This window comes from Mauremys reevesii, linkage group 16 (genome assembly GCF_016161935.1).
Source record: "Mauremys reevesii isolate NIE-2019 linkage group 16, ASM1616193v1, whole genome shotgun sequence".
Lineage (NCBI taxonomy): Eukaryota > Metazoa > Chordata > Testudines > Geoemydidae > Mauremys > Mauremys reevesii.
Window position 1 is genome coordinate 36,727,210 of NC_052638.1, and position 24,213 is coordinate 36,751,422.

A 24,213-nucleotide genomic window follows, 5' to 3' on the forward strand; every position below is an offset into this window, starting at 1 on the left:
GGCATTAACATTTATCATTTGGACCCTTAACTAGCTGATTAGGACTGTGATTGGATTTTACTGAAATAAAATTCTATCTTCCCTGTAAATCTGAATATTCTGCATACAATTTTGAGCTACTATCTTGACTCTGGTGTAACAAGTGTAGTGCCTGGGTTTGGAACCACTTCACACTGGATGCTGGGGCTAATAGCAGTGCTGTTTGCCAGCTGGGCAGATGTAAAGTCAGTCTGGATCATGACTCCAAATGCCTGGGGATATCAGGCATGCTAAAACATATGAAGCACAAGAAGGCCCATGATGAGGCCTACAATAATACATACAATAAATAATCATTTTGACTTGAAATGTGTCAAAAATCATCAAAACGAAAAGTTTTGATGTTTCTAAAACAAAATTTTCCCAGCATTTTGGTCTGGTTAAAAATGTTGAAAACTTGTCTTTTTTTGTCCCGGTTTGGGACAAAGCAAAATGCCAAGATTGTAGAGTTTTTTTTGTGAGTCATAAATTCCATCTTCTGGCCAGCTCTAGGTGACTACTCCCCACTCACCAGGCTACACCAAAGGAAAGGCACAGGTGCTCCCAGGTGGAAGTGATCAATGTTAAAAGGAATGAAAATTTGGTTGTCGATGCTCTGTGCAGGAAATACGTCAAAGGGTTTCCCCCGGGGTACTGGTCGAGCACTCTAGTTATACCCATTTCTTTTAGGGGAGATGTGACACTATTCATTGCAAAACTAGCAACCTGGTTGATTTAGGACAATATCAGACTTGTTCCAACAGACCACAATGCCAGGGTTTTCAGTCATATTTTCCTTCTCCTACAACTTCCTCTCATTTTTTCTGAACTCCAAAGTCAGCAAACAGGGAAAAAAAAAGTATTAGGGTCTAACGAGCTAATAAATGGAACCATTGCACAATCTGTTGTTAAAGTAATTGCTGTGGAATGAAGAGATTATTTTCTGTCCATTTCTTAAAGAGACATGTGGTCGTACAAATATTAAAAGAGGAAGAAGCATTGACAGCTGATTAAAAATAGTGGACTGGGAGTGCACCCACTGACCAAATGTGACCTTGGGCAAATCTTTTAACCTCTTGGCAGCCCAGCATAAATAGAAATGAGAATACTTACATACTTGCCTGAAGTATTGTGAGGCTTAATGTAATACATTGCTATTTGTAAAACACTTTGAGATGCTTGGTTGGAAGGGACTTGGGGGTGGGGATTGCAGGTGTTGACTAAAAGCAGTCTCTGGATCAAGTCCACTAGTGTCATTCTACAAAGGACTCACATTAGGAAGAAAGAACATCCTACATCCTTTGAGTAGAAGGGAAACTTAGCTGGCCTGATGATTTTTGACATGCATAATCACTCTTCCCCACACACCTCGCTTCCCATTTGTTCTTTGTTCTCTCTCTCAGTGCTAAAGCATTTTTTTCCCTTTACCTTTCTGTAGGCCCTGGATTCAGTTTACTTCACTGGGTTTACAGAAACCGACAAGACTTTTGTGATCACTCGTCTCGCAAGACGTCCGAATGGGCTCTGTGAAATGTGGCTCTTCCTCCGCGTGGATGGAATTGGAGAGTTTGAAGTAAGTGGAAGGTGAGAGGAAAGTAGGTGGCTGGAGTTTTGGGATAACATTCAAGGGTGATGTTTGTTACCCATCTGGAATTTAACACTGAGGTATGACCTCAAGATTATTCTTCTATTATCAATGGTAATGCGTAATGACCAACCCGGAATGTGGCTCCATTGTACCAGACACTGGACAAATGGAGAGTAGACAGTCCTTGCCCCCAAAAGTTGACAATCTAAACAGACAAGACAGACCCAGGGTGAAAGATGAGGTATACATACAAGCAGAGTGAATGACGTGATGGTCGATTTAGTGGCCAATATAGATCCCTGCGAGACGGCTCAAAGAATGGATAAAAAGTAACTCAAGCAGAGACTAAAGTTTTCTCCCTCTTCATAAACATCAACATCTGGAATTCTGTGCAAGAATGCAGTGCTATGACTAAGGTCAATTACAGGTAACGTGTCTGTCCCTTTGTTTCCCCTCACCATGTTTCAGTCTCTTTCCCCATTCTCTTGTTTCGCCACCATCCTTCAGCAGCAAAGGAGGTCTTACTAGCTCAACATGCCTCTACTCCACAGTAGCTCTTTTTTCCAGTGGCTCTGGCAGCAGCAGCATGAAGCAAAATACAATTGTGATCCTAGTTCATCCATTACTGGGTCATAAATGATTCACTCAGCTGTAGGGCAATATGCAGGAGGACAAGGAAAATGCACCCTTTCCATGTTCCTGCACTGAATGTAGCTGTTGCCATGATCCTGAAATAGTATGTGATTTTGGATTAGTGAGAGCTGTTTGAACTAAAGTTTTTGGTGGATTTGACCTTTTTACTGTTCACAAATTGCCCGCAAACTGATTGTGACTTAAAATTGAGCTTGTAAGATTTCTAGGAACATATTTGTGCTGTGAGCTGCATGCTCCTATTTAATCTGAGCGGTTGCTCACCTAAGTGATATGGTAAGGTTACCGTTCTGTCATTGGACAACCTATATTTTATAAACAGGTGCGTCAAGAAATCCGTAAGATGTTGAATATTTCAGGGACGGACAAGGAGCATTTTAGGGAGACACATGTAGGGCTACTTATTTTTTGCAACCCCCCCCCCCCAAAAAAAAACATGAAATCTGTTCCTAGGTGTGTTTTGGGGTTGGTTTTTGTTTTTTTGTAAATGTATGGATTCTTTCCTGACTGTGGAATAGAGAAAAATATAACAGATTTTTTGGCTGTCTAGTAGACTACATATTTTAGTTTCTCTTGAGTACTTCTGGCACAAATGCCATCATTTGCAGGTAAAGAATTATATGCACATGAATAAAAGTTCTTCTCTAAACATTAACGGGACTAAAAAGCAACAGTTTAAATGTTTGCAGAAAACCAAACAAGTTAGGAGCTAAATACACTTCTTATTTTCATTATAGTAACACTTAGAACCACCAAAAGCTAGAAGAGCTTACGGTCTAAATAGATGAGATGGACACAGGGTGAGAGCAGGGAAGTATTATCATACCCATTTTGCAGATTTGGAATTGAGGCAGAGGGATTAAGTAGTTTAATTGAATTGAATCATAAGTGAGATTTAGCAAACATGCCGATATATTTTCCCACTGTTTGCCTAGCTACAGTTAGGGAGATGTGTGTATAACCTGGACTCACTGCTCTGAGTTTAGCAGTTGGTAGGCAGTTCAGTTTTATTGTCTGTTAGCTGGCTAGTATTACCTGCAGTAAATACCTGGTGATTTGAACCGGATGGTAATTCAGACTCTATTATGGCAGACGAAACTGAAGTCTTAAAACAGTGATTGAAAATTGCTGAGTGTTAGAATGAGGAGGTACAACTGGTTCGTGGCTGGGACCGTATGTATGCAATTGACAGAAACCCCATTCTTTCGTAAACCAAAGCTCTGCCAAAATATTGCATATAAAGCTATTTTTACAAGAGAGAGTGACACGGGGAGGGACTCACAACAGATGCAAATCCCACTGACACCAAGTGGTGTTACTAATGTGCAGTAACTGCAGAATCAGGCCCCTGGGTTGGTAAGGATTCTGTTTGATGTGTTCTGCAGGAGTAATTTCAAATAATAATAATGTCTTTACCAGCTGCATGGTCCTCTACAGCTCCTGACATCTGCAACATTCCTCTTCTTTTACCACTGTCGCAATATCATCTCTTTCCAAATTTCATGATAAAACACATTTTTCTCCATTTCCCATGCTATTTCATTTTTCTGTACCCCTCTATTATCAACTCCCATGAGTGTATGCCTGTATGAGTGTGTGTATTAGAGTGGATTCACCATCTATTGCTTTTTTACAGCATGACTTCCTCTCATTTATATGGTATATGCTGTCATATATTTAACCTCATAAAGCCTTTCATAATGCAGTTTACATTTAAAAAGTTGTGCAGAATAACTGCATAGGGTGAAATCATCTCTCCATTGACATCAGTAGGAGTTTTTTGTAACATTCTTTGAGATCCAGTGATGAAAAACGCTATACAAAAGCTAGGTACTATTATTTTGCCATTGACTTCAGTGGGGCCAGGATTTCCTCCATTAAGTTTATAACTGTGAGCAGTCCCATTAAAGTCTACATAGGGAAATTGACTGGCAGAACGATAGGAATAATGATGGATGGATGATGGGATAAAAGTGGTTTTCTCCTGGTATAATCACGCCGGTCAATTTTCCCATGTAGACAAACCCTAAAAACAGTGTGGTAGTAATGGTTACTCTTGACAGTGTTGCATCATGAGGTCCTAGAATAGTAATTTACTATTTCATTCCATTTACCATATGTGCTGTCTGCAGTAATTACTTGATATTCATCAACTCAGGTGTTTTACATGCAGTTTTCTCCTCTGTGAAATATGTGGAATCAAAAAGCTCTCTCTGTCAATGTTCTTCCGACCACAGACGAATAAATTATGGCCCCACCTCTGCCTTACCCCCACACTTTAATTCAATGAATGTTTTACTGAATTGTCTCTTAGCACCCAGTACATCCGGACATGATGGTGAGTGATGAATCTGAAAAATGCTGGCGTGGCGGAGGGCTGATGATTGAGTGCTTACAGCCACACAGATGCTGGAAAATAAAATTCAATGGACGACTCAGGTATTGTCATATCATCTCGGGGTGGGGGGAGAGGATTGCTAAGACACCGGACTCAGGAAAACTGGGTCAGTTCTCAGATCTGCCAAAGACTTGCTCTGTCACCTTGGAAAAGTCTTTCTGCCTCAGTTCCCACCTGTAAAATGGGGATGATGATAATGCATTGTTTTTTACCGCCTTTTGTCTGTATTATCTATTTAGGTAAGTTACTTGCGTGGTCAGAGAGTGCCTCTCACAATAGGACCTGGATCTGTTTAGTTAGAATGGTTACATGGGATAAATCATGCAACTACAAAAGAGGTTTCAGGACAGGTTGTGTACAAACACTTACAATAGCCTTTTCCCCGAGCCTCAGCTAAACTCTGCTGAAGCACAAGCTACAGTGCTGTCTGCTCAGGAGAATTTAGAAAGCATAACACGGAGTTCGAAACAGTGAATTCCATTTCTTATTATCACCTTCAAATCGTATTCAAAGACAGCACCAGACCACGCAGTAGCTTAGTGTACAAATGTTTACATTTAATACAAACAGCTCAAGCATTTTAACCAGTACTTGGAAACAGATTTAAATCATTTTCTATTAGGTAATAAGTCTAGCAGTGTAGTCTTCTGATATCAGCTTTAATAAACTCTGCTGTTGATGTCATGCAAGTAGAGTTTGTAATATCTGCATCACAGTGAAGGGTTTCAGCATAACATTTACATTTTACTTTAGCCCACATACACTCATTCTTTCCCCTCTGATCTTCTTCAGAGATAACTTCTGGTGTGATCTAAAATATACAGTGTCAATGATAAAAATTTCAGGCAACAGCAAGAACTGAAGTGTCTCTTATCTTGTCCATATCCAAACACTTCTTCCTAGACAGGAAACAGAAAAAAATGTGGTCTTAGGGAGATCCTGCTGCTAGCCGTACTCAGTCCTTTGTTGACAGACGACTTGCTCTCTTGAGATTGTGTTTCAGATGGGAAATCTGTAGCTAAAATGTTACAAGTTTTGAGGCTATGGCTGAAATGTTCAAAAGTGTGTAAGTGACTCCCATTTTTGAAAGAGATGTAGGCTCCTGGAGGTGTTTTCACAGGTATTTAGGTGCCTCAAGATGTAGCTAGACCCCTACTGGAATTTACAAAAGCACTTGAGCATGTTAGTTGCCTATTTGCATCTTTAGGCCCCCAAATAGCTGTGAGGATCTGGGCCTAGGAGTCTGACTTTCATGGACTACACACCTAAATCACTTTTGAAAATGGAGCTAAGGCTCCTAAGTCACCTAGGGGCTCTTGAAAATTTGACTCCAAGCTGCAACACCAGACACATATTTTGGCTTTGCATTATCATTTAGCCAAGTCCCCTGAGAACATCTTGTAGCAACTATATAGAATAATTCTCCGTCCTCCACAAGATCAGATTGGCTCAGCTCTCACAATGAGGATATGCTTTGCAGAAGTGCCAGCCTATAAAAGTTGGCGACCTATGTTGGCTTCACGAAAGCCATCAAGCATGTTTAGTACCTGCAACTCTTCTCTTTAGATTTTTCTGGTTTGCCTGCCCTGCCCACGTACAGAAACAGGTGATTTTAACAAAGCCCTTCCTCCCTCTCCATTGTTGCTTTCCCATTCGTTGGACTTAAACTAATGAACTGTTGCGATATAAAAGCATATGGGTTACACAACAGCTCAGTAAATGAAAAGGAAAAAAAAATGTAAGGAATGTTGGTAAATAAGGCTGCTGATACAGAAACAAGGCAAGATAACAACATGTCTGATCTTCCAGAAAAGGACCCTATCGGCATCAGTGGAAGGAAGAGGAGGGCGAACTTGTCCACGTTAAATTCTCTTTCCAGTAAGAACATGGCTGTTTGATGCATCCATTTTTTTTTTGTAAGAGTACAAATAAGTTGTGGGCCGGATCTTGACCCATTCTAATTCTGCTTAAGCTGTGCACGGACCTTGTTTTGTCCTTCAACTCAGGGTGAATTTTCTCCTGTATGTATAAAAACATTCCCGTTTAAATTACTAATATCATTTATTGAGGATTGGCCTGATAAATACAAATCTGTTACCTAATCATTGCCTGAGTGTGCTGTAAAGCAATTTGTCATTTTATTAACTCACTACAGCAAAAACTTTACTTATATTTTGGAACTTTTAATTTAAAGGAAAGCTGCCATATGCTTAATTGGCAAAGTTAGGCCTCTTTAAAAAGTTTTATAGTCTCCTGGGGCATCTAGATGCCACTATTCATATATTTTCTGTATTTGTGCAAAAGTGGTGGGTAAAAAAAAAAGAGTAATGAACAACCATAGTTTATAGTAAGGCTGCTGTGGCTATAATCATGTAGTTAGGAAAGAGAATACAAGCAAACTAACACAGAGCCACCGTCTGCTTTTGCCTATCTATGGACTTGGAATTTTGCATGCATATCCAAGCGTGGGATTTGACGCATCGCATCAATGACAGAAATATATACACAAAGAATTAAACTGAGCAGCTCCGTGATGGACTGTGTAAGAAACAAATCCAATGTCTGCATCATAGCAAGGGTCAAAACTGGTGGGGAAAGGAATGTTGTAATCTAGAGTTAGATTCACATTTTTATAGTGTCCCTTAAAACAGCCCACAACTTTCCATCTCCCTTAAGCAATCTGTAAACTGGGAAAAATCAAGCTTATTAAAATGATCTTGAGTAATATTTAGAATTTTTTTAGTTTATTAAGATTAGGGTGACCAGATGTCCCGATTTTATAGGGCCAGTCCTGATATTTGGGGCTTTTTCTTATATAGGTGCCTATTACCCTCCACCCCATCCCAATTTTTCACACTTGCTATCTGGTCACCCTAATTAAGATTATATTTTCAGAACAATTTTTTTCTAAGGGCTGTATTCTCCAGAGTACTTTGATGATATGTGCATGCAAATAGTGCACAGAGCCAACTCTTCATGTAACTGTCTGCCTGCTCTGATATGCTGCTGGGAAGTGACAACAGCATAGAAAATATAGGCAGATATAACTGTGTCTTTACTATGGACTTTTGCCAGCACACACATGTCAATCAGGGATCGTATGTCTTCCCACCCCAGACCATCATGGCTTTTTGTAATGTAGAGTTGGCCTGCGTTTGATTTGTGGTTGCCTACTCCTCCTGATCTATAGGGTGTGGCTACTCACTTTCCATCCAAATTCTGCTGACAAAATGACATGGCATTTGTGCTACAACATGGAGCGTGTACGTTACAATAGATCACGAGAGAAAACGAGGCAGCAGTATCACAGATTAGAATCTTTTGCTATCTCCACTGCCATTAGCTGACATGTCCAGTGCTGCTATGCAGTAATTGCATCTTTGCATCATGGTTTCTCCATTGATCCCTTGTTCTTTTTCCTAGAGAACTGTAATATCTAGAACTATTGTAAAAATCAGAAGATTCCAAGCATGAGAAATTCAAAGGCACAAATCCTGCAGACAAACTGAAGCTTTGTCTGAGTCAGGATTGCAGGGTTTGACTCAATCCAAACTGAAAACTGATGAGATTTTGCTTTCTCTTCTTTTGTAGCTGGACTTCCTTAACAGATATATTTGACTTTAACCTTGACAGTCACCCGAAAGTGTTTGCACATGCCATTGCTTTGGAAAAGTGGAGTGCAGAGTTCTTCCGGAGAATCAAAGAGTGAGAGACAGTTTTAACTCTTCTGGAGTTGATGGTAACTTTTGCTTTACTGGCCCAGCTAGTATTACCAGCTAGTTTTTCCGCAGACCAATTCATAATAAAGCTGATCAGATACAGTCAACGTCTGTGTAAGTTTCTGCCTTTGTTCTGAAGGTTGTGTGTATTCTTTATTCTTTTATAAGAATAATTTAATTTAAATCTGTACATTAAAGAACTTTGCTCCTCCTGGCCTAGATGCATACATAAGATACATTTTTATTGTAAAATACGGTAGTCACCAGTAAGGAGTCAGCATTTGCCAATAGTTGCTATGCACATAATTTAGACCCCGATCCTGGTATGCATTCTGTGCAGGCCCCTCACTCACCTGGGATCCCATAGGCTTTAGCGGGGCTTTGGCAGCAAGTACTTTGGGGCAGGGACCATTTCATTCTTGGTGTTTTTTACAACATCTAGCACAGCGGGATTCCGATCCTGATTTGACCCTTTCTCTCGACTGCCTGGCACCTGGTGTAGGCAAGTGTGTGTCTGTGAAATGAGTAAAAAATGCTACTCTGTCTCTTCTGACATGGCAGCGTTTTACACCCACTTTGTGCAGGTGTAAATTACTACCCCATTACACCGAGGCAGTGTCTACACCGGGAGCTAGGGGGTGTGATTCACCTGCTCGTGTGCACACACTCGCCGTAGCTCCCAAGAGTATAAAGAACAATGTAGTTGTGGGAACGACAGCGGAGCATGGTCGAGCCGTGCCAAGTATGAACTTGCCTGAAACTGGTGCTCAGCTCAGCCCTGCCACCGCTGCTGCTGCTCATGTTACTGTGGCTGCACTGCTATTTATACTCATGCATGTGTACATGAGCAGGGGAATCACAACCCTCGCTCGCACCGTAGACTTAGCTGATGAGGCAGAGAAGAAAAGGCCTAAGAAAATTGTCTCTCTTATTCTAAGTATAGGGAAATACAGTGAGATCGTTGTTGACATATGCTGACTTTTAAGTGGCAACTACTGAACTGTCACTTTTGTAGGGAAAAAAGAGGGCAATTATTTTAGGAGGGGAAGAACTTCTTATATAGCCTCAGGGTGTCTTTTTGTATAACCTGTTTATAGGCTAAACAGTTCGTAGCAATATTCTTAAAACTCAAAAATATGTCTGACAACTTGCAGCTGGGATCCAGATGTTCTGAAGTCTGTGTGTCTTTCATAACAGTATCAGCCCTTTTCTGACTGGGGGTTGGGGAGTGTGTTTGAATAAGAAGCTTTGTTTCTTAGCTGCATGATCTCCTCCCCACCCCTTTTTTTTTTCCAGAAATGGGGAACAACATTCTCGTTATGAACAGTGGGGCCAGTCTATAGGAGAAATTGAAATTGAAGGTCATGGGAAGAAAGAGGTCTCTCTGAGAGGCGTTCGGAGCCACTCGTATGGTAACAATATCCTGAACGATTCAATTACTTGGCAACCTAGAGGTTATCACTGTGGCTATTAAGTATTGCGGCATAATCACCCTTAAGTGTGACTTGTAAAATGATCTGTTTCACGATTAGATCTACAATTGTTTAACAAAAACCATTTTGCAGCTGAATTTATGATATGCAATGATCAGAATCTTCCCACTGCAAGTTCATTCATGATTTCTCACTTGAAATGCCAAACAAAGCTTGTGCTGGGAGAAAACGCTGTCTTGTGACCATCCAGCCGCATTCCTCTAGCAGAGGGAGTGCCTAAAACTTCATCCCTCTCCATGGCCCATATGGCTGAGAGACAATCTGAGAGACTGAAGACTCCTTCTTTGTCCAACCCCACAATCGGAGCCAGCTGACAGCTCTGAAATGGTGCTAATGTCTGGCTAAGGGGCCCACTAGGGTCAAAGATTCCTTCCAGCCTTGCATGTAAGCAGTGTGTGTGCATAGGATGGAGGAGTCGTGCGTGGGGTAGATAAGGCCCTACAACCTCCCCCCACACGGGTGTTGTTTGTGGAGAGCTCACTCTGAGCTCCCCCGCCCCCATTCACAGGCGTCCCTACCTCCCTCCACTTCAGCAAGGGCGTCTGCTTCCTCTAGGCAGCATTAGCCTCTGTGGTTCCTGCACAACGGGGAAAGGGGTTTAGGATCCATGGAAACCCTCACCAGAGCTACAGGCCTGTCCCCAGGATTGGTTAGGTCAGTGCAGAGTAAGGGGGCTCTGCTAGCCTGTTGATACTAACCCAGTTAAGTATTTGAATTCGTTCTGAAGAGCTTTCCTCGTCACAGCAGAGTCTATCCTGTGGGGGTCATGCCACTACCCTGGAGTCTATCCTCTGAGCTGCACTGGGCAAGCAGATGCCTACAGCCATATAGCCCTGCTCGCTAGCTTTGGGGCCTTGAACAAGTTAAAGGGGAATGTTTGGCCCCTAGCTAGGATTGCAGCTAATTAACATTAGTCAGGTCTAAAATTAAATCCTTAATAAGAACAGTTTCATTGATATTTCTACCTACAGGCATTTTTATAACCTTAGTATGTGATTGCCTGGTAGAGCATTTATCTGGCTAAAGATAAGGAAGCCAGATACCTTTATATAAATGCTTGTGCTTAAAGTGTTCAATAAAGGTGAACTTTCAAGCACATATTCTCAATTTTTCCCCCCAGGCATCCGAAACTGGGCTGAGATTTACCGATACATCATGATTTTGATGCATTGTGAGGTAGGTCTTATCGTGCCTTTCAGCACTCTAGAGATCAAATGCAAACTTCACTCGACTTGTAGGATATGTCTGAACATCCAGAAGCAATATCCTAGGAGGAAATCAAATCTCATAACAGCCACATCTTTAGACCTTGCCTTTTAGCAAGTTGTCTCGTTGCCAAACCTAACATTAACACTCCCTGAACAAGTTCTCAGTAGCACGTGCTTGCTGGACTCTGACCTCGTTAAGCATATCCGAGATGTTTGTTTATACAGTGAACACACAAGAAGATTAATGGCAAATGATCATCTTGAGATAGTCACATTGTGCAATTTGCTAGGTGCGTGGGTGGGCAGTTGTCATCCTCTGAGACATCAGATAATGGTTCAGATCCTCTGGTCTGTCTGAGCTGTGCTTGGCACAGAACGCCTGCCACCCCCCGTCCCTCCCACTTCAAGCCATTTTTAAGTTCCTTCCGTTTGGTCTGACCAGTCCGATGCCTTGGTACAAATTTGAGCACGGCTCTAATTTATCCTTGGCTGTCCACAACCCCAAGGATCTGCTCCTGCAACTGGGGATTGCCGGGTATAGGGATGCCCCAGCCACACACCCTTTCCCCTGGGATTGCCACCTGCTGCTCCTTCCCCCGCCCCCCAATCTAGATTTGAGGGTGTGGCACAAAGTTACTGTGCAGGCTCTATTCCACCTGGGGATTCCCGTTGCACAAGGGAAATTGACAGGGGATTGGAGCTGCACGCGTTACAATAACGTTGAAGCTTCAGAATGTGCTACTGAGAATGAGTTCTCAGCGTGTGATTGGTGGGTACTGCAGCATTAGTTGTTTTCTCTAGAAAAGTTCATGCATGAGGACTCTAAGGATGTGGCTGTTAATCCTTTTTGAAGGTGATATTTCATTTCCTCTAAGGGTATATGTCAGGGTGATACAAATCCATTCTTGCCATTTTCCATTCCCAGGGAAACTGCTTCTAAAATATCTGTTTGTTTCCTCCCATGTTTCACTCAAAACTTTACATCTTTTCCTAGCCCCAATTCTGATTTGCAACTTCTCTGTTATCAGGAATGTCACCACAGTCCCACTCCTGAAATAGCAGCAGAGCAGATTTATAAAATGTCCTTATGTCTGGGATTCCCCGCCTCCCTCCAGTGCACTTACATTTATTTCGCTAGCTTCTCAATTTCTCATTCCTCCTTTGCCAGGCATCTTGTTTTGATCTGGCTGTGGGTCCTTGCAACAGACTGCCCATCTCTGCGGGTGACAGTTCATCACTTCTGGGGACAGATTCTCAGCTCCTGTAAATTGGCACAGTTCCTTTGACGTCAATGGACTTGGAGCTACCCTGATTTAGACCAGCTGAGGGTTTGCAACGTTCTAAGTCAGCTCTAAAATGAAAGGCTCTGCACATATTTCCATCTTGTTTCTTTCCCATGATACATTTTTGTGGCTATGCTGAAGGAATGTGCGGAAACATCCTGCTATGAGCAGCTGGGCTGGTGGAATTATTCACGGGGGGAATCCAAACTTGGGCATCTTGCCAGGCAAAGGCTTCTTAGAAGGCAGTTCCTGTGTTGATATAGGTGTAGGGAATTCCAAAATGTCCGCATTTCAAGAGATAAACTCCCAAGCAAAGAAACAGAATGAGAGGGCTCAATCTTACGCGGCCAACATCACTTCATGCCCTGTAAAATCTAGTATGCATGAATGCAGCTGCCTTGATTTAACATGCAACATTGTGCAGATGTGTCGTAGGGTAGGACTGATCCGCTGGAGTATACAATTCTTATCACCAGGTGATACCCCCCCAGCAGTTTGTTTAAAGTTACGGAGCATATGGCTACAGTGAACACCTCCCCATCCTTCCGGCAGTGAATTCTCACAGCCCAGATCAACTGACTCATGCTACGGGGCTTAAAATAGCAGTGTAGACATTCCTACTCGGGCTGGAGTTCACACTCTGAAACCAGGCGAGGGTCTCAGAGCCCAGGCTCCAGCCTCATAGCGTGGGCCCAAGGCAGTTGAGGTGGGCTCTGAGACTGGATCTGTTTTTGCAGTGGACACATAACCTTAGAAGTTAAAATTATTTCCACCTTTTGATTAGAAGCCACCCACATCTTTGCTTTGATAGGAAGGAGTAAGTGTTTGACTGGGAGAGAGTTGGCCCCCTTCCTTTGTGTGTATATGCAACTCATGATGGGCTGAAATTTACACAACAATGGCAGGAAAGGAACATACTCTAGAGCCTTAGAATCAAGGTAGGGGCAGGTATGAAAAGAAGGAAGGCGCATTTGCTTCTTTATTTAAAAATTTTCCTATGTACTGTTCCCAGACACTTCTAGTCCTTAACTCTGTGTCGGCTTTCATTTCTTACTGCTGCTACTGCCTGTGCTCATTGTACTGCTACTGCTGGCTGCGTGGTCCTTCTATGCTCCCTTTGGGTATCCTTCTCCCATTCATCTCCATGGCTTCTTCCATGCAATGCCATTACGCTGTGCCAAAACACCCTCTCTCTGAAAACACATAAAGCCATTAAACATCACCGCTGCATCAAGGTTAGTCCTTAATGTGTCTGGTTTGAATTGTCTGCCTCACATTTACTGAATGCTTTTCACGGGAAATATAAAGTGTCTAGTACTTAAGTTGATATATCAAGAAAGTTTGGCAACATGCAATAGTAAAATGCTACATAAGCCTGCTCTTCTCTGGAATGTCTCATTTTAGGAGATCAGTGGCTTTCTGGAAGAAAGTGGCAAATAGGAATTATTTTGATTAGTAGCATCATAAACTCAGGTGTCTCATCTGCTCCAAGCAATGAGAATACTTTCCCAGCTCTGCTCTTTTTCTTACAGGATGGGACGTCAGCGCACTTAACTATTATTTGTGTACCAGCAACTACAACACAGTAAGTTCAAGCAGCCTCTGGAACTTATACTTGCCTTCTTCTGCACTGGAATGGCCAGGTTTTCTTCCAGACCACAGCCAGACCTTGGTTTTTGCCCCCAGTTTTGTGGTTGCAAATAATCATGAGTCCAGCTTTCACCTTCAGCTATTTGCAGTCTCTGTTTAGATCATTCAACTGTCTAAGTATATGATTTACAAGCACCAATTGAGCACTTCCAGAGATCCAAGTTATTTTATGTGCACTTGCAAGTGAAAGATTGGAGGCAAGCATTTAAAATCTGGCCTTTTGTAGTCGGTGTGATACTAACGTAGCTATTAACAAGAAAGAACTTATATAGCATCTGAAATCTGAAATCTCAAAGCACTTTACTAACATTAATACAATCTCACATCAACTTCATGAATCCAGGGCTGCCCGGGGAGGGGGGGGGGGCAAGTGGGGCAATTTGCCCCAGGCCCCGGGCCCTGCAGGGGCCCCCACAAGAATACAGTATTCTATAGTATTGCAACTTTTTTTTATGGAAGGGGCCCCCGAAATTGCTTTGCCCCAGGTCCCCTGAATCCTCTGGGTGGCCCTGCATGAATCAGGACACATTATAACCATTTTACTGATGGGCAAATTGAAATGGAGTGGTTAAGTGACTTACCCAGAGGACACAAACAGATCAGGAGTCATTGTGGGGAAATAAATCCAGGAGTCCCAGTCTTTTTACCTTGAGGAATCAGTTTACAGCTTAAAGGCAGGCGGTTTAAAGTTTCCAGTGAAATGGGCTAGTGTGTATGTTTTCAACAATATTTAGACTCAAACTTTAGAACTCCCCTTCCTGGATTTGGTGACTTCTGGATTTTTAGCTTAACATCATCTTTTCTCAGGCCTTCACAACCTTTTCTAGCTAGCCCCCCAGCTCTGTCGTAAAATCCATAAAAATTCCCCTTCCCTGAGGTTCATAAGAACTGCCATACTGGGTCAGACTAGTGGTCCATCTAGCACAATATCCTGAGTTTGACAATGGCCAGTACCAGAGTCTCAGAGGGCGTGTACAGAACGGGGCAATTTTGGAGAGATCCAGCCCTGTCTTCGCCTCTTGGTTTCTGGCAGTCAGAGCTTCAGGGTCTCCCTGAGCATGGGGTTGCATCCCTGAGCATCTTGGCTAACAGCCTTTGATGGACCTATTCTCCATGAACTTAGCTAGTTCTTTTTTTAATCCATTTATACTTTTGGCCTCCACAACATCCCCTGGCAATTCTATCTTGTTTGCATTAAACCTGCTGCCTATTAATTACATTGTGTGACCCCTAGTTTTTGCGCTGTATCTATTCACTTTTTCCACACCATTCCTGATTTTATAGACCTCTATTATGTCCCCTTCATCGTTTCTTTTCTAAACTAAACAGCCGGAATCTCTTTAATCTCTCCTCGTACGAAGCCATTCCATACCCGTGATCATCTTTGTTGCTTTTCTCCAAACCTTTTCCTGTTCCACTTTTTTGAGATGGGGTGGCCAGATCTGGACAGAGTATTCAAGGTGGGGGAACACCATGGATTTATTTAGGGGCATTATGGTATATTCTGTCTTATTTTCTATATCTTCTAATAGCTCCTAACACTGTCAGCCTTTTTGACTGCTGACCCTTCTATCCAACTGGCTCTCCTACGTCTCTTCACTGTCTTCCTCTCAAGAGCCTCATTGAAAGACTTGCTTCTTGCCTACTCTTGTTACTAAAGAGCAAAGAGATCTTTAGTTTCCTTGCTCCCTTTCCCAGCATGCATTACCATCCATCTACAGTTCCCAGGGGTCCTCCGGGAACCACTCATCCTCAGTTCTGTGCTGGATCAGAATTAGGGTGGTACCTGCCTGTAGCATCCCTTAAAGGGCCAGCATTCTGTCCCATGAAAGACGTTGTTCGTTTTAATTGAGCATCGGAAACAGTGACCTGCCCCAGCCGTGTTCTGTTTTTTGTTTCTCTCAGTCTCGCTGTAGGTTATGTTCTTTTCCCCGATGGGAAGAAGGCTGGTATTGATTGGTCCAGTGCCTCCCTGGCTGAAATGGCGGATGATGGTTTTATCAGAGATTTATACCAAGTCAGTTTCACTGCAGGTAAGTTAAAGGAAGTCAGGTCATCTTCAGTTTTTTTCAGTACTAAACAAAATGCTTTAGCGTCTAGGAAATAACTTCACTGAATTATAAGACAGGTACAAGCAAGGGGAATTTTGCAAGATGCTCTATTCGATTGCTGTATTTTCCAGAGATCCCATGTACAGAATACAAGGAGGGGGAGACCAAAATCAAACTAACAAGCATGTCCCCTCTCCAACCCAACCCAGCCAGCAGAGTTCCTAGTGATTCTAAAATGTTCTGGGAGTCAGGGCCTTGAGTCAGAGCAACCATGGTCAGAAAAACAAAGTCTCTAGGGTCTAGGTCAGGCTCGTGATGTGTGTGGGGAGAGGGGGCTGCAGTCAGCATGGCTTCTGGTCTCCTCTCTCACTAAGCTCCCTTTTCTTGTGTATATAGCCTAGCCCCAAGGGTGGGGCAGGGTGCTCCATGGTTGCACCCAGGCTGTATTGGCTGTAAGTTCCAGACTGTCCCTTCACTAGCCAGAACATCCTGCTACAAGTCACTATTATAATTGTATTTATCCTGGTGTGGTTTAATTGTGTGTGATTATCTCTCAAAGGGTCCAGCTACCAGACTCTTTTTCACCCGCAAAGACGTACAGGGTGTGTCTACACAGCAACTAGACACCCGCTTGGGCTTGGGTTGTGGGGCTGTTTCATGGCTGTGTGACTTCTGGGTATGGGCTGGAGCCCAGGCACTAGGACCCTGCGAGGTGGGAGGGTCTCAGAGCCCCTGCAGCCTGAGCCCCGTGAGCCTGAGTTGGCTGGCATGGGTCAGCCACAGGTATCTAGTTGCTGCATAGACATACCCACACATGTGCTTAACTTTAAGCATTGGCGTAGTCTCCTTGGCTTCAGTGAGGCTATTGGAGTGCTTAAGTATAAGCACATGTGTAATTCTTTGGCAGCCAGGAGCCTCAGGTAGCTGTACCAGAGGATTTCAAATCCCCAACTGCGCTGAACATCCCTGTGTTGCTCAGGTTTAACTATCCGGGAAATGAGCGTTGAAATTTCCAATCTCCTTTGGTCAAAGCTCCCATTTTGGCTTGGGGAACCAGCTGCTCGAAAACACCTAGAATGGTGGAGGGCCAAAGAAGCTTTAGAAAAAAATGTTCAAAATGTACACAAAACACTTAGAAATATTTTTTTTAAAAAAAGGTTTAGGGGTGGGGGAACTGTATGAAATCAACATAAAGCTCTTGCTTGTTTCATCTCGACTAAGTACTCTGTCATATGGTCAAGGAAACCTGCCTACATTTTCCCTTCCTAAGGTGGCCAGTTCTTTGAGGTTTGTGCTATGCTGGACAAGCAGGCTCGCCCTGTGGTATATAATGGTTTAACCGGAACAGGCGTATTCCATGAGTGCATTGCTGATTTCCAACTGAATCGGACAGTCCCAGGCTGGGGCTTGGTTGAATTTTATTACAGGTGAGATCCTGGTATACAGGAGTAGAGAAATTATTCTTATACTGAGACCTGAGTGGAGATAGCAAACCAATATGCTTTCGAACAAAAAGCACACATCTGAATTGCCAGCCGTGGCATTCACTGTTGTTTGCTTTCTGTGAACGTTTGCACAAGCACCGTTTGTTCCAAAGAACATTTGTGCAAAACAAAACTGCCCTGAATACTTATGCATGTTTTCTTGTGTCTATGTGTGCATCACAGGGGCTTGAATCTCCTGCTGGCTTTGTGAGTTGGAAGGCCATCTGCTCTGGGAAAATGAACAAGACTATGTCAATTGGGTGGCCTGTCACATTATGTAAATAATGAATCACGAGCATTATCCATTCACAAACAGCACTTTGGCCATCTCAAGGCTGAAATTTGTTCAGCTGAAAGATTTGTCAAACAATTGCAAGTAGCAGACAGAGTATGAATAAACTCATCCTTTGTTCATGGGTAACTTTGGACACAGCCCTGGTAAAGCTCCCTCTGCTGGCCATTCACCAGGCTGTTCTTTTGGGCCCACATGCTGTGTGGCACTGCCTCTGGTTTGGGTCTTGAGGCACACTCTTGGGGTGCAGCTCCTCCATTTAACACGTCCTTCTGAGAGCTGAGAACTAGGCTCCAAATGCCAAGACCCAGTGACTTATGCCAGCTCCCCCAGAATCTCCAGTTGCTTAAGCTCCTTTCTTACAGCTCCAGCCTCGGGGTCACTCTGGATTACAGTTTACTTCTCCAGGGACACATCATAGATAAAGCACGTAACACCCAGATGCTGCAATAGGGATTTTCAAACAATTACTCTTTACTTGAGACAGCACAAGAAATGTATAGGTCTAAATTAAACACTACAACCTCTCTATCCCATCCCTGCCTCAGTTTCCTTACCATTCTGGAGTGTTCTTCAGGATTTGAAGCAATGTCCTTTCAGGATCCCAAGTCCCCCTCTCCTGCACCTCTCACATTATGGCTCCTTTTCTAGAACATGGAGTCTTCCACTCTTCCAACCAGCTTCCTTTGGCTTGGCTGGTCCCACAGTTCAAAGAAGACCCTCTCTGCTATGAAAGCATGCTCTTCTATTCCTCTCCTGCCTAAGATTCCCTTTTCTCTGAGTCCCTCTGAGTTTTTAAATGTGAGCAGTAGCTCCTGGTTTCGATGTTTTCCCATTGGGACATTTTCCACTCTCCACTCCCCTACAGATAAACTTGGTTGAATGGGTTTGCCAGCTCAGGCATCGCCCTTAGCATACCCACTGTTCAGCCAGAGCCCAGCTGTTACGGTTAACGACTTCTTTTTGTTTATTCTGTGATATGTCAAGGACCCTATCAGCCCACGGTTGACTCACTACACAGTGAAGCCTTTGATGATACAACACTTGTATAAAATTAACCAGAATTCATAAACGGTACATAGACAGGTTACTCAAATTGTCACAACTTGTAAACAGGAGAAAAGGCTACAGTCACCAAATACATTTTTCACTGCAAATTGTTCACTCGGCTGTGCTGAGAAGTATGATTATTTCTGATTCACTAGAGAATCCAGTAAAAGATTAAGCCCAAGTTTTTCCAAAATTAGTAATGATTTCCAGGACTCAACTTCAAACATCTTAAAGGGTTATGAAGTTCAGAGGATGGGTGCTCAGCACTTTCTGAAAACTGGACTCCTTTAAGGTATCTAAAACTGGACTCCAGTGGAACATTAGTTACTTCTGAAAATTGTGGTCTAAGACTGTTGCCAGGTAACCCGATAGCTTATTAGACTCATAGACTTTAAGGCCAGAAGGGGCCACCATGGTCATGTAGACCAGTGGTTCTCAACCCGTGGCCCATGGGCCGCTTGCAGCCCAATCAGCACACAGCTGCGGCTCATGTGACATCCTCAGGGCCATATAGGTAGTATATAGTGTTCATGCAGCCCACAATGGTAAATAGGTTGAGAACCACTGATCTCGCCTGACCTGCACTGAGTGACATACATACATGTTGAGAATGTAGTATTCATGACAGAAAGACAGTCTTACTCCTCTTCTTCCCTACCACGGTGGCATAACATGCATCATTTCTATACTTCTAGAGATGCTACTGGGCAGCTTATTCCTAATTCTGGCTCTAGGCTGAAGGAGCCATCCGTTCCTGCCAGCTCCAAATTCACTGAAGAGCACTCTCAATGTACCGGGGACGCGGAGGGCAAAGGAGACCACAGCTAGATCAGCTCACATAGTTAAAGAAGCAGCTCAGGAACAAGGTGAGTTTTCACAAGGAGCCAGGATCTTTCAACCTTCAGCTCTCCAGTTTCCAGGCTGTGGAGTTTTGCAGTGACATCTGTGTTGTTATAAATGTATGTATGTGGCAGGTCAGTCTTGGAAACTCAAGCTATATCATAGAATCATAGGACTGAAAGAGACCTTGAGAAGTTTGACAATTGGGTCCTATACTGAGCAAAGCAGAGTGCATTGGACTGTCAAAATAGATATTTGGAGAGAGTTTCATAGAATCATAGGACTGGAAGGGACCTCGAGAACTCATCTAGTCCAGTCCCCTGCACTCATGGCAGGACTAAGTATTATCTAGACCATTCCTGACTGGTGTTTGTCTAACCTGCTCTTAAAAATCTCCAATGATGGAGATTCCACAACTTCCCTAGGCAATTTATTCCAGAGCTTAACTAACCTGACAGTTAGGAAGGTTTTCCTAATGTCCAACCTAAACCTCTCTTGCTGCAATTTAAGCCCATTGCTTCTTGTCCTACCCTCAGAGGTTAAGAAGAACAATTCTTCTCCCTTCTCCTTGTACCAACCTTTTATGTACTTGAAAAGTGTTATCATGTCCCCTTCTCAGCCTTCTCTTTTCCAGACTAAACAAACCCATTTTTTCCCCAATCTTCCCTCATAGGTCATGTTTTCTAGACTTTTAACCATTTTTGTTACTCTTTGGACTTCCTCCAATTTGTCCATATCTTTCCTGAAATGTGGTGCCCAGAACTGGACACAATACTTCAGTTGAGACCTAATCAGCACAGAGTAGAGCAGAAGAATTACTTCTTGTGTCTTGTTTACAACAGTCCTGGTAATACATCCCAGAATGATGTTTGCTTTTTTTGCAACAGCGTTAAACTGTTGACTCATATGTAGCTTGTGGTGTACTATGACCCCCAGATCCCTTTCCGCAGTACTCCTTCCTAGGCAGTCATTTTCCATTTTGTATGCGTGCAACTGATTGTTCCTTCCTAAGTGGAGTACTTTGCATTTGTCCTTATTGAATTTCATCCTATTTACTTCAGAGCATTTCTCCAGTTTGTCCAGATCATTTTGAATTTTAATCCTATCCTCCAAAGCACTTTCAACCCTCCCACTTTGGTATCGTCCGCAATCTTTATACTTTAACCTTATCACCTTATTTTCTTCTAAATGTTTGCAAATTGATTGCTTCATTTTTGCTCCATTATCTTTCTGGGTACAGAAGTTAAGCTGACTGGTCTGTAATTCCCTGGGTTGTCCTTATTTCCCTTTATATAGATGGGCACTATATTTGCCCTTTTCCAGTCTTCTGGAATCCCTCCCACCTTCCATGATGTGACGAACTGGGAATGTTATTAATGTGTTCTTTGAATACTGAGTGGGGAGTCTTGACCTGGGAAGGTTGCAGGGGAGTTTTGCTGGGACTGTCTGCACTGGGGATGGGAGACTTTCCTTGAGGGAGGATACCTGAGCACGTAATATGAGAACCCAGGAAGGGGGTTGGGGGCCAGGTGACACCTTTGCCCAGGAAACTGGACAAAGGGTAGGGGAGGAGCCGGGGTTGAGTGAGATGGCTGGAGGGAGTTTCAGTCTGGAGCTGGCTGGGAAAATGGAGGGGAGCCGAGATAGGGCTCTGGCCTCCCTGCCCCCCATCCCCGCTCCAAGAGGGACCTAACTGAGGGGGTCCTGTTGTCTGTACCTGCAAGACTGATCTTGGACTGTGTTCCTGTCATCTAAATAAACCTTTGGTTTTACTGGCTGGCTGAAAGTCATGGTGAATTGCAGGAAGCCGGGGGTGCAGGGCCTTGTCTCCCCCACACTCCGTGACACATGACTTTTCAAAGAGAATCGCTAATGGCTCAGATATCTCTTCAGTCAGCTCCTTGAGTGTTCTAGGATGCATTTCATCAGGCCCTGGTGACTTGAAGACATCTAATTTGTCTAAGTAATTTTTAACTTGTTCTTTCCCTGTTTTAGCTTCTAATCCTACCTCATTTTCACTGGCATTCACTATGTTAGACGTCCAATCACCACCAACCTTCTTGGTGAAAACTGAAACAAAGAAGTCATTAAGCACCTCTGCCATTTCCACGTTTTCTGTTATTATTCCCCGCCCCCCGAGTAACGGGCCTACCCTGTCCTTGGTCTTCCTCTTGCTTCTAATGTATTTGTAGAATGTTTTCTTGTTACCCTTTATGTCTCTAGCTAGTTTGATCTCGTTTTGTGCCTTGGCCTTTCTAATTGTGTCCCAACATACTTGTGTTGTTTGTTTATATTCATCCTTTGTAATTTGACCTAGTTTCCACTTTTTGTAGGACTCTTTTTTGATTTTTAGATCACTGAAGATCTCCTGGTTAAGCCAGGGTGGCCTCTTGCCATACTTACTTTCCTAGGCAGTGGGACCATTTGCTCTTGTGCCCTTAATAATGTCTCTTTGAAAAACTGCCAACTGTCTTCAATTGTTTTTCCCTTAGACTTGCTTCCCATGGGAATCTCACCTACCAACTCCCTGAGTTTGCTAAGGTCTGCCTTCTTGAAATCCACTGTCTTTATTGTGCTGTTCTCCCTCCTACCATTCCTTAGAATCATGAACTCTGTCCTTTCATGATCACTTTCACCCAAGCTGCCTTCCACTTTCAAATTCTCAACCAGTTCCTCCCTATTTGTCAAAACCAAATCTAGAACAGCCTCTCCCCTAGTAGCTTTCCCACCTTCTGAAATAAAATAAATGGTCTCCCGTACATTCCAAGAACTTGTTGGATAATCTGTGCCCTGCTGTGTTATTTTCCCAATAGATGTCTGGGTAGTTGAAGTTCCCCATCATCACCAAGTCCTGTGCTTTGGATGATTTTGTTAATTGTTTAAAAAAAGCCTCATCCACCTCTTCTTCCTGGTTAGGTGGTGTGTAATAGACCCCGACCATGACATCACCCCTGTTTTTACCCCTTTTATCCTTACCCAGAGACCTTCAACAAGTCTGTCTCCTATTTCCTTCTCAACCTCAGTCCAAGTGTATACATTTTTAATATATAAGGCAACACCTCCTCCCTTTTCCCCCGCCAGTCCTTTCTGAGCAATCTGTACCTTTCTATACCAATATTCCAGTCATGCATATTATCCCACCAAGTCTCTGTGATGCCAACTATGTCATTGTTGTATTTATTTACTAGCATTTCGAGTTCTTCCTGCTTATTCCCCATACTACTCGCATTAGTATACAGACATCTAAGCTACTGATTTGATTCCCCCACACACCCTTCGTTCTGTCTTGTCTCTCCTTTATCCCAGCTATAACAATCCAGTCTCCCCCCAAATTCTGACTCTTCTCCCAGGTCTCCATGTTTTCGACTTACCTGTGGGCTTTGGTCACCTGCCCCCTTCGAACCTAGTTAAAGCCCTCCTCATGAGATTAGTCAGTGTGTATTCAAATATGTTCTTCCCCTTCCTCAATAGGTGGACCCCATCTCTGCTTAGAAGTCCTTCTTCCTAGAACAGCATCCCGTGGTCAAGGAAGCCGAAGTTCTCCTGGTGACACCGTCCTCGCAGCCAGGCATTCACCTCCAGAATGCATCTGTCTCTGCCTGGGCCCCTACCCTTGACCAGAAGGACTGAAGAGAAAACCACCTGCACTCCTAACTCCTTCACCCTTACTCCCAGAGCCCTGTAGTCACTTCTGATCTGTTGAGGGTCATACCTCGCAGTATCATTAGTGCCCACATGGATGAGTTGCATGGGGTAGTAGTCGGAAGACCAGATGATCCTTGACAATCCCTCCAACAATATCCTTGATTTCTTTGTCTCTAGAAGTCACTACAAAATGGTCACAGAACATTTTGTGGTAAACTACCCAGATTTGTTAGTCTGTCTACAATTGTACCTGAAGCAGAACCAAAAAAAAGTAAGAGACTATGACAGCACTTCTTTAAAAGGGATATTCATCAGTGAACTCAAACCTACAACGCTATGTGCAAATATTAAATACTCATACCAAAACTTCTAGTAGAAAGTTTATGGTTTATATCTAAGAATACAAAAATCTCTTACTTTATTTTTAATATCAGAGGGGTAGCCGTGTTAGTCTGGATCTGTAAAAGCAGCAAAGAGTCCTGTGGCACCTTATAGACTAACAGACATATTGGAGCATGAGCTTTCGTGGGTGATACCCACTTTGTCGGATGCATCCAATGAAGTGGGTATTCACCCACGAAAGCTCATGCTTCAATATGTCTGTTAGTCTATAAGGTGCCACAGGACTCTTTGCTGCTTTTAGAAAAAAATCTGCATTCTATTCACAGCACTGAATGGTTACAATGTGCCATAAAACAGTAGAAATGCAGTGTTATTTATTAGTATAATTCTTGTGAAAGATCCTGGAGCCCTATAAAGTGAAGTCCCATGTATCTGCAGAAGAAGATACACGGTGCAGCTGCAGTTTAAGTCTTGTCAATGTGCCTTAACACCAGTTTAGGT

The 24,213-nt window shown here is 43.1% G+C and overlaps 1 protein-coding gene across 4 annotated transcripts in view; it reads left to right on the plus strand.

The window, feature by feature from the left end:
• Window positions 1-23,641, plus strand: part of LOC120384280 — a 31,949-nt gene extending 8,308 nt beyond the window's left edge. For all 4 annotated transcript variants that reach the window (XM_039502730.1, XM_039502733.1, XM_039502729.1 and 1 more), the window contains 11 exons: window positions 1,457-1,591; window positions 4,572-4,696; window positions 6,465-6,533; window positions 8,247-8,360; window positions 9,671-9,786; window positions 10,988-11,043; window positions 13,891-13,943; window positions 15,914-16,041; window positions 17,330-17,486; window positions 19,581-19,751; window positions 23,197-23,641. In XM_039502730.1, the coding sequence (XP_039358664.1) occupies window positions 1,457-1,591; window positions 4,572-4,696; window positions 6,465-6,533; window positions 8,247-8,360; window positions 9,671-9,786; window positions 10,988-11,043; window positions 13,891-13,943; window positions 15,914-16,041; window positions 17,330-17,486; window positions 19,581-19,713 (1,086 nt within the window). In that variant the 3' untranslated portion in view covers window positions 19,714-19,751; window positions 23,197-23,641. The remainder of the gene's footprint in view (window positions 1-1,456; window positions 1,592-4,571; window positions 4,697-6,464; window positions 6,534-8,246; window positions 8,361-9,670; window positions 9,787-10,987; window positions 11,044-13,890; window positions 13,944-15,913; window positions 16,042-17,329; window positions 17,487-19,580; window positions 19,752-23,196) is intronic.
• Window positions 23,642-24,213: the final 572 nt, after the last annotated feature.